Source organism: Mastigoproctus giganteus, chromosome 11, assembly GCF_048544385.1.
Source record: "Mastigoproctus giganteus isolate SK-2022 chromosome 11, ASM4854438v1, whole genome shotgun sequence".
Lineage (NCBI taxonomy): Eukaryota > Metazoa > Arthropoda > Arachnida > Uropygi > Thelyphonidae > Mastigoproctus > Mastigoproctus giganteus.
Window position 1 is genome coordinate 56,168,471 of NC_143585.1, and position 14,461 is coordinate 56,182,931.

General features: G+C 36.4%; 1 protein-coding gene across 1 annotated transcript in view; it reads right to left on the reverse strand.

The window, feature by feature from the left end:
• Positions 1 to 14,461, reverse strand: part of LOC150078024 (C-Jun-amino-terminal kinase-interacting protein 4-like) — a 518,865-nt gene that overhangs the window by 206,953 nt on the left and 297,451 nt on the right. The window contains exon 15 of the mRNA XM_090385183.1: positions 8,456 to 8,693. Coding sequence (XP_090241309.1) covers positions 8,456 to 8,693 — 238 coding nt within the window. The remainder of the gene's footprint in view (positions 1 to 8,455; positions 8,694 to 14,461) is intronic.

Consider the following 14,461-nt stretch of genomic DNA (forward strand, 5'->3'; position numbering starts at 1 on the left):
AGATTCTTAGTTGGTCTTGCATGAAAATACACGTAGAAAAAACCATGGATTTTATGTGACTCGACAAAAAGTAACCTCAGGAGAAAGGCAGGTGATATGGCGTCCACTGAAAGGCTGTTTCAATCAACCGATCAGTTATTGCATTTAAAAAGTCATAAACACCAAGGAAAGGCTGGCTGGTGCATCAGCATAAACCTGCTTTGCCTTTAAGGGTCTTCCAATAATTCACACAAATTGTTCCATGAAAATGTAGATATATCATTCCTGAAAGCCTTCTAGAAAAAAAATAAGGACAAATAAGCCTGTCCCCAAGAACACTACACAAAACATTAAAGGAAAAGGTATGTTGACAATGAGTATTGATAATCACGTGTGGGTTTTTTGGCCCAGGTATGAATGTTTTGACAGTTGGAAATTCCATTTTTTGTTAAACATGATTCACACATAACCAGAATGTGTGTGTGGCTGAGAAATTGAGGATCACATGACACTGCAAAATGAGCCACTGGCAAAAGTACATGCTTATTCATTTTGAGTGGCACATATTCTTGTACAGGCATACCATGAAGTGGATACAACTGCTGTTCACCATATGCTTGCATATGAAACATTTATTGGACCTGACAACTTTAAATACAAGGTGTTACAAAAGTGGAACAAATGTAGGCACAGCACAAATTATTTGCTTTTCATCAAAATCTCCCTCTACCAGCATTTATTCATAATGGTTTCAGTGTATCTGTTTCTCTAAGTTCCCTCTCCCTCCACAGTAACAAATGTTTTAAAATTTAGTACTTCATCAAGTTGAAAGTTTTTCAGTGCATCTGCAAAACAGGATGCTACAGAATCCTTATAAACCTCACCATAAATTAAAATCATACCAGTTAACACAGCAAAATTAAACAGATTTGTAGGTGTTTCTCATTAACAGTTTGGAGGAAATGCCATATGGAACAATGTCACTGTGTGGAATCTGAAAGTTCCATAACAAACACATTACTGTACAAACAGCACTGCTAGTATGTACTCTGAAACACTAATCATTCATAACAAACTGGTGTGATTCATATAGCAAAACACTATTCCTGCAGGTGTTGGTATTTGTGTTTTTGAAAAGTTTAAAGTCCATTTTACACAGTCATGTTTTTTTGGATATAAATTTGAATACAAATATGTTTTGTAATTTTGCAGTTTTCTAAATTTTATGATTAATGTTTAATATCTCAGAAATAAATAATCTTGTGACATATGTTTATAGAAACTTTCTTATTTTTTAGCTGTAAAATATGTTCTTAGATTTGTTTCATGCATTTTTGCAACGTCTAACATATGTATATGTGTACACTCACCTACCTACATAATTATATACATGTGTACATCCATGTGCATGCACACAAAATTTCTGAACCTCTTATGGTTGCACTTTAGCAAGGGCAGTTCACGTGGACATATTTAATCAACGATAAGCACAAGGTGGATAACCAATGCAATGTTTCATTATATTTGTTGAATATATTTTATTTGTTGGTGAAACAGATTATTCTTATTTTATCTTTTACAAGTAGTAGTAGTAGTAGTTATGGCAAATGATGCAAGAAAGCAAGCTTATAGAGCATCAGCCAAAAAAAGTGTTTCTACTTCTGAATCTGTCCAAATATCTGTTTTATCAGCTTTAGTGTACGGTAGGGTAAGGAAATTTACTGAATTCAGGTTGGTGAAACAAGCTGTGTAGGTAACAGTTGGGTTTTCCATTAAGAAGATAGCTTTCCAATATCTGATCACTGACTACTTTTGATATGGCTCAGCTTTCGATTAATCGTTTTGATGCATAATATGATTTGTTAAAGTTATAATTTTAAATCATTAGTTCTTCCAATATGTTCAGTGGGAATATGCTTATGGCTATCCATGGTTTGTTTGCCTGCACAGCTGGTCAGATTTTCTAATGTGTGTGTGTTGTTCAGTCTACACTAAGTGTGAGATGTTTCTTTCTTTTTTTTAAACACAAAAGGTATAAAACCCATAGTACTTAGTTCTATGTATGGATTATAGGCTGAGAAGACATTTGTTGACAGACTTGAATTTCTATGGAGTGCAAGTTACAGGAAATGTGCATGAAGGAAGACTGTTCCATAAAACTGAAGTAGAAGGGATAAATAAAGAAACGTTGGTTCTGTGAATTTGGAAATCTAGAGTTGGTGAATGGATGCTGACTAGTTCTGGTGCCTGTGTGGACTGATTTGGAAGAGTGGGGAGGATTACTGATACCAAATCAGAAGAACTGCTGATGAAAGTATCAACAGAAAAGGTATGCAATAAAAATAAATGTTCACAAGACATAGATGGCTCATTAATTACCCTGACTGCCCTCTTTTGAATGGAGTCCAGAATCTTAAGAGAAGTTTTGGTGGACCATCCCAGATGTGGGAACAACGTTCCATAGTAGGGCAGATTTGAGATTTGTACAAAAGTGAGCCGGTAGTTAGTAGAAAAGTAATGTTGAGAATGAAAAAGAAAACCCAGTTTTTTGGAAGCAGAGGAAGCCATATTTGGGATGCTATGCATGAGAAAGATTAGAAGTGGGGCAATTTCTACTACAGATATGCAATTTTGATTAGAAATCAAGAGGGTAAAAATCATCAAAGGAGCAATTGACTTTTTTTTTTTTTTTTTTGTGAGAAATAAAACAAAACTCAGTTTTATATGGATTAAGGCTAACTCAGTTTTCTTTGATCTGGTGAAGAATTACTTTGAGATCAACATTTAAGGACTTGGCAGACGATATTTGAAAAGTTGAAATCGTTTTTTTCAGAGCAAGGTTTCACAAATGGAAAAGTGGAATATAGTATGCTATCATCCACGAAATTATGAATAGGATTTTCAGTCAGTGTAAGATGGCCATTAATATATAAGAGGAAAAGAGTGGTAGAAAGAACTGAATGGGGAACACCAGCATTAGTGGAGAAGTTAGAAGACAGAGGTCAATATGCCATTACCTGCAGAGAGAGAACTGGCTACTCTGTTGCAAAAAATAGTTGGCAATCTGTGAAATGGGAGTTAGTATAGAAAATCTTTATGCCAATCAATCAAAAGCCTTAGAAATGTCAAGGGCATTAGCATTCACCATACATTTCTCCATTGAATTTGTCAGGAGATGGAAAATTAAGATAGTAGTTGTGGATTTCTCCATTACTTTGGAAAGAGTAGAGGTAAGTGCAATGAGATAACTGGCTGGCGCAGATATCTCACCTTTTTTTTTTTGATAGAAACAAATTTCCAAGCAGAAGGAAAAACACCAGAGGAATAAGAAAGTATAAGAAGACAACAGAACAGGAGGAAGCTTAAGAGTACAGATTTTGATAATAAGTGGAGAAATGCATCATAAGCTCAAGCTTTCTTGACATCAAGATTGTACAGAATTCTTCTAATGTTGTTCTGTCAGAAGACCACAGAATGTATTGAGTACTGGGAGTGGTAGAAGGTTTACCAAGATCATCAATAAAAGAGTTAGAAGCAAGGTAGGATGCTAGCAAGTTGTCTTTAGATGAGGATGCAAAAGAACAATCATTTAACAGATGGTGGGAGTAACAGAAAGACAAACGTTGCACCCAACAGCTTTGGAAAGAGATCAGAATGCTTGACTACCTGTGACAAGAAGCAAGTTTTCCGCCCTAAGCCTGTTCAACATCTTTGCACTGATTAATAATTTCTTTACAATTGTTATAAGCTTTAGTGTAGGCTGAAAATGGTGGGAGATTTAGATGCAAACCAACTGCAATGTGAAACATATCTTTTTACAGCTTAGTGTATTTATTGGAAAACCAAGGAGGTCATCCCTACAAGATTTTGATTTAGGTTTTATTGGCGGATCAGCAACTGAGGCTATAATGCGCCTCATCCCTACAAGCACAATTTCATTGACATAATACGAGCAAACATTGGTATCAAAGAGATATAAAACAGTAATACAACTAAATAAAAGGAGAAAAATCTTGCAGATCATTTCATTTCACATTTTGAAATGCCTAATGACACAAGGCTGAGAATGGCCATGAGAAACAGTCTCCAGTGGAGAATAGATCATTATCAATTTGTGACCTCAGGTACCTAGAGGACCCCTAACACTCACCATGTACTTTGAAGGTCTTGTTTATGAGAGAGAAAAAAAAAAAAAAAAGATCAAGGGTGTTGGGTGTATGATTAGGAATATCTGGTATTCTGGTAAGCAAAATGAAGAAGCTGAGTAAGGTCACTGGTAACTGTAAAAACCTCAGCATCCTGAGCAGCTGGGTCCAAGCAACTAGAAAACAGATCCTAACTGGGGTTGTAAACATTAAAATTCCCAAGGAAAAATTAGCTCACAGGCTAGGCAGATTAGGTTGGAGAAAGCCGAGTTTCAAAGAAAGGAAATCAAAGAGTTCAGAGTGATTAGTGGATCTGGGAGAACAACGGAGGCAACAGATGAATTTGACAGTATGAGGTTCTGATATTTTAATCCTGAGCGATCAGAAAACAGATTATTAGCATTAGATATTAGCATTTGATGCATGAGATTTGATGCATATTAGCATTTGATGCAAGAAAGCAAGCTTATGCAGCATCAGCCAAAAAAAAATAATAATAAAAAAATAAAATAAATAAATAAATAAATAAATAAAAAATAACCACTTCCACTTCACCCCTCTGTTCATTCGAAATACCTGTCCAGCTGAGCCTTAAACTTATTTAGGTTATCAACTTCCACGACAAGGGATGGAAGTCTATCCACGAACCAACCACCCGCTGGCTAAAGGCAAATTTCCTCACATCTATCCTACATCCGTCTTTCCTCAATTTGAATTTATGCCTTCTCAGGTGATTATTCTGAGAAAGAGGAAGAATTCCATCAGCATTGAGCATGCTCAAATCATTCAAGGCTTTATACACCTCTATCAGATCACCTCGCTGGTGCCTAGTCTCCAGACACTGTAATTTGCAAAACTTAAGCCTTTCTTCGTAAGAGCACCCGCTTGTTCCATTCACTAATCTTGTTGCCCTTCTCTGTACTCGTTCCAGCATCTCTACATCCTTCTTGAAATGAGGCCTCCAGACCTGTATACAGTACTCTAGGTGTGGTCTGACCATTGCCTTATACAAGGGAATAATCACCTCCTTATCCCTGCTAGAAAAATTCCTATATATCATCGACAATACACCATGAGCTACTCTTGCAACCCGTCTGCACTGCTCAGAAAACTTCATATCTGCCTGCACAACCACCCCATGTCCCTTTCATTCTCTACCACTGTCAGTGTAGTACCACAGAGTTGATACGTTGCTCTGGAGTTGCTGTTTCCCATATGTAGTACTTTACATTTGTCAATGTTAAACTTCATTTGCCACCTCTCAGCCCATCTGCTCAACCTTTCCAGATCCTGTTGCAGTAGCATAGTGTCAGTAGTGTCCTTGACAACCCTGCCAACCTTCGTATCGTCTGCAAACTTGGACATTAAGCTTGATATACCATCATCAATATCATTTATAAATACAGAAAACAATAATGGACCCAATACTGAACCCTGAGGGACTCCACTAATAACATTATTCCACGATGAGCACTGTCCATTGATTACCACTCTCTGTCTTCTCCCCCTCAACCACCCTTTTATCCATAGCAGCAATTCGCCTCCAATGTCACACTGCTCCAATTTGTGCAGTAGTCTTCCATGTGCAACAGTATCAAAAGCCTTTCTAAGATCCAAGTATATAATAAAGTTATTCCCTGCATCCAGTTCTTTTGTGACTGCATCATAGTATCCAATCAAATTGGTCAGGCAAGACTTCCCCTTAACAAAACCATGCTGTGTCTGAGCTATAACTGAAGTCTTGTCTAGATGATCCTGCAGTGCTTCTTTAATCAGTGCCTCCATTAATTTTCCAGGAACAGAAGTTAAACTAACAGGTCTATAATTACTTGTGTCGCCCTTTGATCCTCCTTTGTGAGTTGGGGTCACATTTGCACATCTCCAGTCCATGGGTACTTCCCCTGAGTTCAAGGAAGCTCTCATAATTATGGCTAAGGGTTTGCTTACTTCCTTTGCTGCCTCCTTTAATATAACTGGATAGATTCCATCCACCCGAGGTGCCTTTCTTGTATTTATCTTCAACAATTTCTCCTCCACTTTACTCTCAGTTATTACAAGATTCTCTAGCTTACTGCCAGAGTTGAATACACCTCTGGCATTCCCCTCGCTGAATAACTCTTCATGTGTGAATGTCGATGCAAAATATTCATTCAGTTTGTTAGCTACCTGAGCAGGATCATCAACAGCTGACCCATCGATATCAAGTGGACCAATCTGATTCATCCCCTTCCTTCTAGAGTTTACATAAGTAAAGAACTCTGCTGTTTTTCTTTGCATCCCTTGCCAAAGATTTCTCGTATTCTGCCTTCGCCTGCCTAACCTCCTTTGTAACTTGGTTACAGATCAACTTGTATCTATCATAGGCTTCTGTGTCACGTGTTAATTTGTATGTATCCCATGCATTTTTCTTCTCATATCTGAATATAAGTGTTATGTATTTATTTATTAGTTATTTATTATTATTATTTTTTGCTTCCTCAGTCCCAGTTCATTTTTGTACTAGGTTTTTCAAATTCTTTCACCTGTTTAACCACTACTTCACTTCCATTTTCCACTTTCCTTTAAACTTCTCTTAGTTCAGACACTTTGTGTACTTTTCATTTCCATTTTCCCAGACTACTTATCTATTTTACAAACCACACATTATATATATCCACTAATATGCTTTTGACTGATATATATCCACTCTGATAGCCAATCTCCTTTAGATAAAAACTTCCTTATTCCATTCTCTAAAATTCATCTGCTCCCACAAAATTCATTTGCTTTCCCAACTTGACACATCACTCTGACTTCCTTTCTTTCAAACTTAAAACAGTAGAAACCGGATAAGGAACTCCCACATAAGAAGTTTTCCCCTGTACTAGTTTTTTTCTTAAGTCCCAGTTCAACTCTATGTATTGTAATGTATTATTTTCCCGCCTAAGAAATTTCCCGAGTAAGAGAAAAGTTTCCGGCATACCCCCCCATTTCCTTCAACCCATGCATGGTACTAAATACTATAGGTTTTGATACATTTCGTGTTTCCATTAAAAAAATAAAAATTCTCTTCATTTTGGGTACTCATATAAAAACTTCTTCACTGTCTTACAATTCTTGAAGAAATCCTTCAGCGTCAAGGTTCTTAGTTTTTTCCCTTCTCCATTTGTTCATCAGATAATTCCTTTGAGATCTAATTCCCTCAATTGAATCAAGCTACATCATTCCTAAAATGAGGCCTCCAGACCTGTATGCAGTACTCAAGGCCACATCTTGAGTACTGCATACAGGTCTGGAGGCCTCATTTTAGGAAGGATGTAGAGTTGCTAGAATGAATACAAAGAAGGGGAACAAGATTGTTGAGAGGAACAAAGGGGTGCACATACAAAGAAAGGCTTAAGTTCTGCAAGTTGCAGCATCTGGAGACTAGGCACCAGTGAGGTGTATAAGGCCTTGAATGGTTTGAGCAGGCTGAATGCTGATGGGATACAGATTCAAATTAAGGAAAGACAGTTGTAGAATAAATGTGCAGAAGTTTGTCTTTAGCCAGCGGGTAATTGATTGCTGGAAGAGACTTCCATCTGTTGTTGTGGAAGTTGATAGCTTAAATAAATTTAAGGCTGAACTAAACTAAATTAAGGCTGAAATAAATTTAAGGCTGGATGGGTGAAAGGCTAGGGGTTTTTTTTTTTTTTTGGCTGATGCTGTATAAGCTTGCTTTCTTGCATCATATGCCTCAACTAATGCTAAGTTTTCAGTGTTAAGCTTTTCATCAACAGTTCTTCAACATCACAGGCCCCTAATAACAATTTCTGTTACCCAGCTCAACAATCCTTTCCTGCATTTTTTTAAGTGTTCCTCTTGGCCAGGGAATTTGGCAACACATCATGTGCATCATGTGCCACTACTACTACTACTACTACTACTACTACTACATTCAGACTAATATCCTTCATGTAGGAATAACTGCAATGTTGTCTTTTGCATTCTTGACATTGAAGCAATTCCAAAATTCCATCAGCAGCCTCCAAGCATTTAGTGAATAATGTGATTCTATGATAGTATCACTTGAAATTAGAATTGCATTCTGATCCAAGGCTGAAAGTTTCAATTTTGTATTGGGAAACAGAAGATGAATTTTTCGTTCCCTCTACACCTTCCGCACTAATTCATTTCATTAAGGTAATCTTACAAATATGAAAATAATGATCTTAAATAGTAGACAATGAATATGATAAAGAATAAATGTGAAGTTGACAGTTATAGAGGGCTCATTATACTTAAAATTATAATGATATGCAAATATTTCCATTACATATAAAATGTATATATATGTTTGCTCTTTAGCATACCTTCATTCCTGGCTCTTTGTCCATTAATGGGCGACAATAAATTGGAACAGGTACACGCGATGAACAAATAGTTTTCAAAGCATCAAGTTCATCTTCTCCTTTCCCTTCTCCTACTTTGCTAGGAACACTCCATCCATAAGCTTGCATACGTCCTCCATCTTTCTGCACATGGGCTTTAACTTGCTTGTACTGCTCTCTCCTTTCTTTTGCTCTCTGTTGTTGAAGTCTTTCAGATGCTCTATAAGTAAATTTTAACACATGTAGATATTATCTTAATGTTCCCAAATTACAATATTGTTAACTATAATTGATTACTAAATTCTTCTCATAAAAAAGTTATCTTATGACAGTATTGACAAGTAACAAAGCTTTTTTTTTTTTTTCCTTCTTCTTTGTGTGCAGAAAAAATTAGCATTGGCATTAGCATTAATTGAGGCATATGATGCAAGAAAGCAAGCTTATACAGCATCATCCAAAAAATAAAAAAAATTCCCATTTTGCCCATCTGGTCACTCCAAATGTTTGTCTAGTTCAGTTTTAAATTATTTAAGCTAACTTCCACAACAACAAATAGAAGTCTGTTCCAGCATTCTATTATCTACTAGCTAAAGGCAAACTTCTGCACATCTATTCCAAAACTATCTTTCCTCAATTTGAATCTATGCCCCCTCAGGTTCTGAGCAAGTGGAAGTATTCAATCAGTATTGAATCTACTCAAACCATTCAAGGCCTTATATACCTCAATCACATCACCTCAGAGGTGTCTAGTCTCCAGATGCTGCAACTTGCAGAACTTAAGTCTTTCTTGGTAAGAGCACCCCTTTGTTCCTCTAACCAATCTTGTTGCCCTTCTACGTACTCATTCTAGCAACTCTACATCCTTCCTAAAATGAGGCCTCCAGTACGCAAGGTGTGGCCTGACATTGTCTTATAACAAAGGGATAATCACTTTGTCTCTGCTAGCAAAATTCCTATATATATCATTGACAAAAATTCATGATCTGCTCGGACAGCCTGTCTGCACTGCTCAGAGAACTTCATATCTTACTGCACAATTACCCCCAAGTCTTTTTCATTCCCCGCCTCCCTGAGTGTAATGCCACAGTGTTGGTACATTTCTCTTTGGTTTTGTCAATGATAAACTACAGCTGCCACTTCTCAGCCCATCTGCCTAACTTTTCCAGATCCTGTTGCAGTAGCATACTGTCTTTACTGTCATTAACAACCCTGTCAATTTGTATCATCTGCAAACTTGAATATTAAGCCTGATATACTTTCATCAATATCATTGATAAATATACAAAAAAACAATGGCCCAATACCAAACCCTGGGGGACTCTACTAATAAAATTAGTCCACGTAGAGCAGTGTCCATTTATTTCCACTCTCTGCCATCTCCCATTCAATCATCCCTTTATCCATAACAGCAACTTACCCTTAATGCCATACCGCTCCAATCTGTACAGCAGTCTTCAATGTGCAACAGTATCAAAAGCTTTCCTGAAAACCAACATATGAAATCAAAATTATTTTTTGCATCCAGTTCCTTTGTGACCACATCATAATATCCAACCAAATTGGCCAGACAAGATTTTCGCTTAAAAAACCCATGCTGTATCTGAACTATTACTATAGTCTTGTCTAGGTGATCCTGCATCACTTCTTTAACCAGTGACTCTATTATTTCCCCCAGAACAGAAGTTAAACTGACAGGTCTATAATTATTTGAATCAACCTTTACAAATTGGGGATACATTTGCACATCTCCAGTCCATGGAAACTTCCCCTGAATCTAAGGATGCTCTCATAATTATGGCTAAGGGTGTGCTTACATCCCTGGCTACCTCCTTCAATATAATGGATAGATTCCATCCACACCAGGTGCCTTTTTTATTTTTAACTTCAACAATTTCTCCTCCACATTACTCTCCATTATTACAAAATCATTTAGCTCCCTGTTAGAGTTTAGTAAACTTCTGTCCTCCCCTTCCTTACAGAATTCTTCATATGTGAATGTAGATGCAAAATACTCATTCAGTTCGTTAGATATCTGAGCAGGATCATCAACAGTCAAACCACAAACATCAAGTAGACCTATATCTGATTCATCCCCTTCCTTCTAGAGTTTACATAAGTAAAAAAATTCTTTATTTTTCTTTGCATCCTTTGCCAAGTATTTTTCGTAATCAGCCTTCACTTGCCTAATCTCCTTTGTGACTTAATTACAAACTAGCTTATATCTGCCACAGTCTTCTGTGTCACCTGATAATTTATATGCATTCGATGCATTTTTATTTTTTCTGTCACGAGCCTCATTAGTTCATCTGACATCCATTTAGGTCTAAATCTTGAACAGTATTTCTTAATTGGTATGAAAAGCCTAGTAGCTTTTCATATTAGTATCATTCTTAATGCACGAATAATCACTGCTAATAATCAGATCAAGAGTACTACTCCCTCTGGTTGCCCTTCAAACATGCTGCTATAGAAAATAATCCTCCAATAAATCCTCAAAAGTCTTACTAGCATCCCAGTGACCAACCCACAAGTTTCAGTTGATATCTGGAAAGTTGAAATCCCCCATTACAAGAGGTGTAATTGATCAAGTGGTCTAATTTTCAAGATGGTGCCTGCTAGATCATCTTCAATTTTGTTGAAACTTGGTATAGATGTTTAAACAGGTTTCCAAAGAAGCTGTGCAAAAATTCAGTTCAAAATATAGTATGTTTTTTGTGGAGGTCACTTGTGTTATGTGGAGCAAATCACAAAAAATTTTCAGTTTTAAGTGTTACTGTTGCACAACATTGAGAAGTAGTGCTCTGAACTCGGCATCCCTAGTTAACTTTTGGCAGAGAATGCAAAATGTGTTCAAGCTCAAAAACCTTTACATTTTTTACAATGTGATCTAAAACTGGCACCAAAAATTTATTGCGACAAATTTAAAGAAGACTTCTTTTGAAAGTCAACTTTAAAATAAAAACCTTTGGTGCCTTCTTCTTTGGGCATTCCATTTAACATCTGCATGAATTTGGCCTAACTAAATATGGGCTCTTATACTTGTTTGCTGCCACTGCTGACTCAAAATTTGAAAGTCAAAATTTGACCTATCTTTAGGGATAAATATCTTGATGTGGGACACCAATTCTCTTGTTTTTCAACCATTGGAAAGAGCAGGTTTTAAGAACAAAAATCATGGTTTTTCAGTTTTGTGTCTTGCTACTTAAGGCCTAAAAAATTACCTTAAACATTTTATATTTTCCACATAATATTTGCATACTTATTTGATGGTGAAGTTTCACACCTCAATAAGGACAGAACTATTGCATTTACAAGAGTGAAATTTTCTGCAATTACTCTGCCCTTTGGTTTAAGGAGAAAGGATATATTGTCAATGCACAAAACGATCTGTATTTTTTACAATGGGGGTGAAAATGGCAAGAAAAGAAATTGCATGGGTTTTTTTAGTGCAAGTTCCCAAGCCCAAAAAGTGGTCTTTATTCAGGATTCCAAGCATAAAGATGATGTTCTATTGGTTTCTAAGTTTGAAAGAAAAGTTATAACTGCAATAAAATTTATTTAAAACACAATACAATTTGAAATAAGCAAGTGAGTGTAAAATATTGAATCTGCTTCATAATGGACTGGAATTTTTCATTGATGGTTGATATTACTACTTCAGGCAAGCTATTTTTGGAACTGGAAAGACAATTTGTTGTCCAGGAATCGAGCAGGCATCTTGTCTAGCAGGCCAGTGAAATGAGTGAGCTGCTCCATGAGGATGCATGAAATTTACCAATACATCATGTTCTTCAAATGAAATTTCACAAATATTTCCAATCCACCAATTATTGTCATAAATACAGGCAATATATTGGCCAGGTTGCAAATTAACAATTGCACATGCTGAATATTGGTTTCACTAATCTGATCTATATGAGCTACAAATGATGGTGTATCATTTGATACTCTGCAAACACGAATCTATCTTGCACCAATAGGAATGAAGTGACAATTTTCTCTTGTTCCAGCAATAGTATGACAGTCTATGATCTTTTCTCTTGAAATAGCCTTACTTGCTCAATTTCCTCTTTAGAAACAAAACAGAATTTTATTCGAGTCATATGCTTGTCACAAAATTCAAACATGTTTCTTGGTGTCAGGATTTGGTTTCCAATTGGGCATTGGAGACTTGAACGTGTTGCCAAATATTTTATTGTTCCACCAATTCCATCACATGGTGACTTGCCATGGCTAGTGCCAAAGAAATTCCATTCAGCACTGATAACAAAATCCTTCTGATGATGACACAAGTTATCAAATTCTTGAAATTCTTGTATTGAGCTGCAGAACCTTCACTGAAGTAGTAAATGTGCCTGATTTATTCCTGAAACTCTTCAAATATTCAATTAAGTTGGTTAGAAAAACATGAACTGCAGTTGTCTCATGTTGAAGGCAGTCCCTGATTATGCAGAAACTTATATTCTCCAAGTTCAACGTCCTTGCAATAAATGACAAATGGATGCAATGTAGCCTGGCTATCTCCCAGTGGAACCCTTGAACAGCATCTTGCACAACAAATGAATACTTTTCTGCAAAATCCATCTGTCATTAGGCTTTCCTTTGTTGACTTCAAATGATAGCTTTGATGTTTAGCAATGTAGTGATGACAGGAAAAGTTAAATATCTTTGTACTCAACTCTTCAATAAAACCTTCTGTTGTTAATTGCTTTGTGTCCAGTGTATCTCTGACAGTGTGTATCTATTGCTTGAATTCAATAATATCTTCTGGTTCATTTTTTTCAAAAATATTCTCTAGAAACTTTTTTAATTCATCTATTCCTGGACATTTTTCACACCAATGAAGCATACAATCTTTTGACTCCAAATCATAGATTATTTTACCAATGAGAACCTTGTAATCTCATTCAACAGGACTTGTTGCTAGCATTAACTGGACATTTTGATGGATTGTGCATACACATTCAGAATGTGTTCCTGGTGCACCAACTGCGACACACCACTTGGGTCGAAGTTCACAAAATTTAGAAAATCCAATGTCAGATCCCTTTCTATCTCGATAAGTTATAAACATTTCCTTCAAGTTGCTGAGTAGTAGCCGCTTTTGCATTTGCATTTTTATTCCATATGCATTTCTAATGGAAATGTAATCTTTCTTTCCAGGGCATATCCAACTAAATTCATCATCTTCAAAAAATTCCATTACCTTTTGCTTTACTTGTTCAGAAAGCTTTTTTCCAGGTATAGCCACGATTCCTTCTTCTGCTTTAAGTTTTATAGCTTTCTTGACTGTTCTTTCTGAGACACTAAATTCTTCAATTGTTTTCTTTATGGACCAACTAACTGGGGCTATTGTTAATATTTGAAGTATTTCGGAATGACTTGATACCATCAATTTTTCTTTCAATTCTTTTAGCAGCTTATTGTAATCTAAGCAATTTCCACACTGATGACTTGCACTTGGCTCCATGATGCCATTTGGATCCAAGCCACCAATAGATGAAATTTTACTGGCAATTACATCTTGTACTTGACTTGCCTTAATTTTGGCATAGCCTTGCGAGTCTCTCTTAGCCATTCACTGAAATTCCAGAGGAGAAATACCAATAGCCATCAAACTTGTGTTCAAGCTTTCAGTCACATGCATTCTGTCATCAGGGTCTGATCCAGATGAAGTTGATGTTCCTGTTGTTGCTTTTCAGCTGTTACTCTTTTCAGCATGATGGGCACAGCTTCTGGCCTGGTTTTATGTCTACCTTTGTTAGGTCTTAATGTGGGACACCTTCAAATTGGTGTCCCACTTTAAGACTGCCAATAACAAATCAATTGGTTGTAAACTTTTTTTTTCACCAAGTGATTTTTCTTCTGGAAAGGATTGCAAATTCATTGCAATCCTTTCCAGAGCAAAGGATTGCAAAATTTGAAAATTGAAATTTTGTCAAAAGCAAAACTTCACAATGTAGACAAATTGGTCTTCTTCACCCAGTT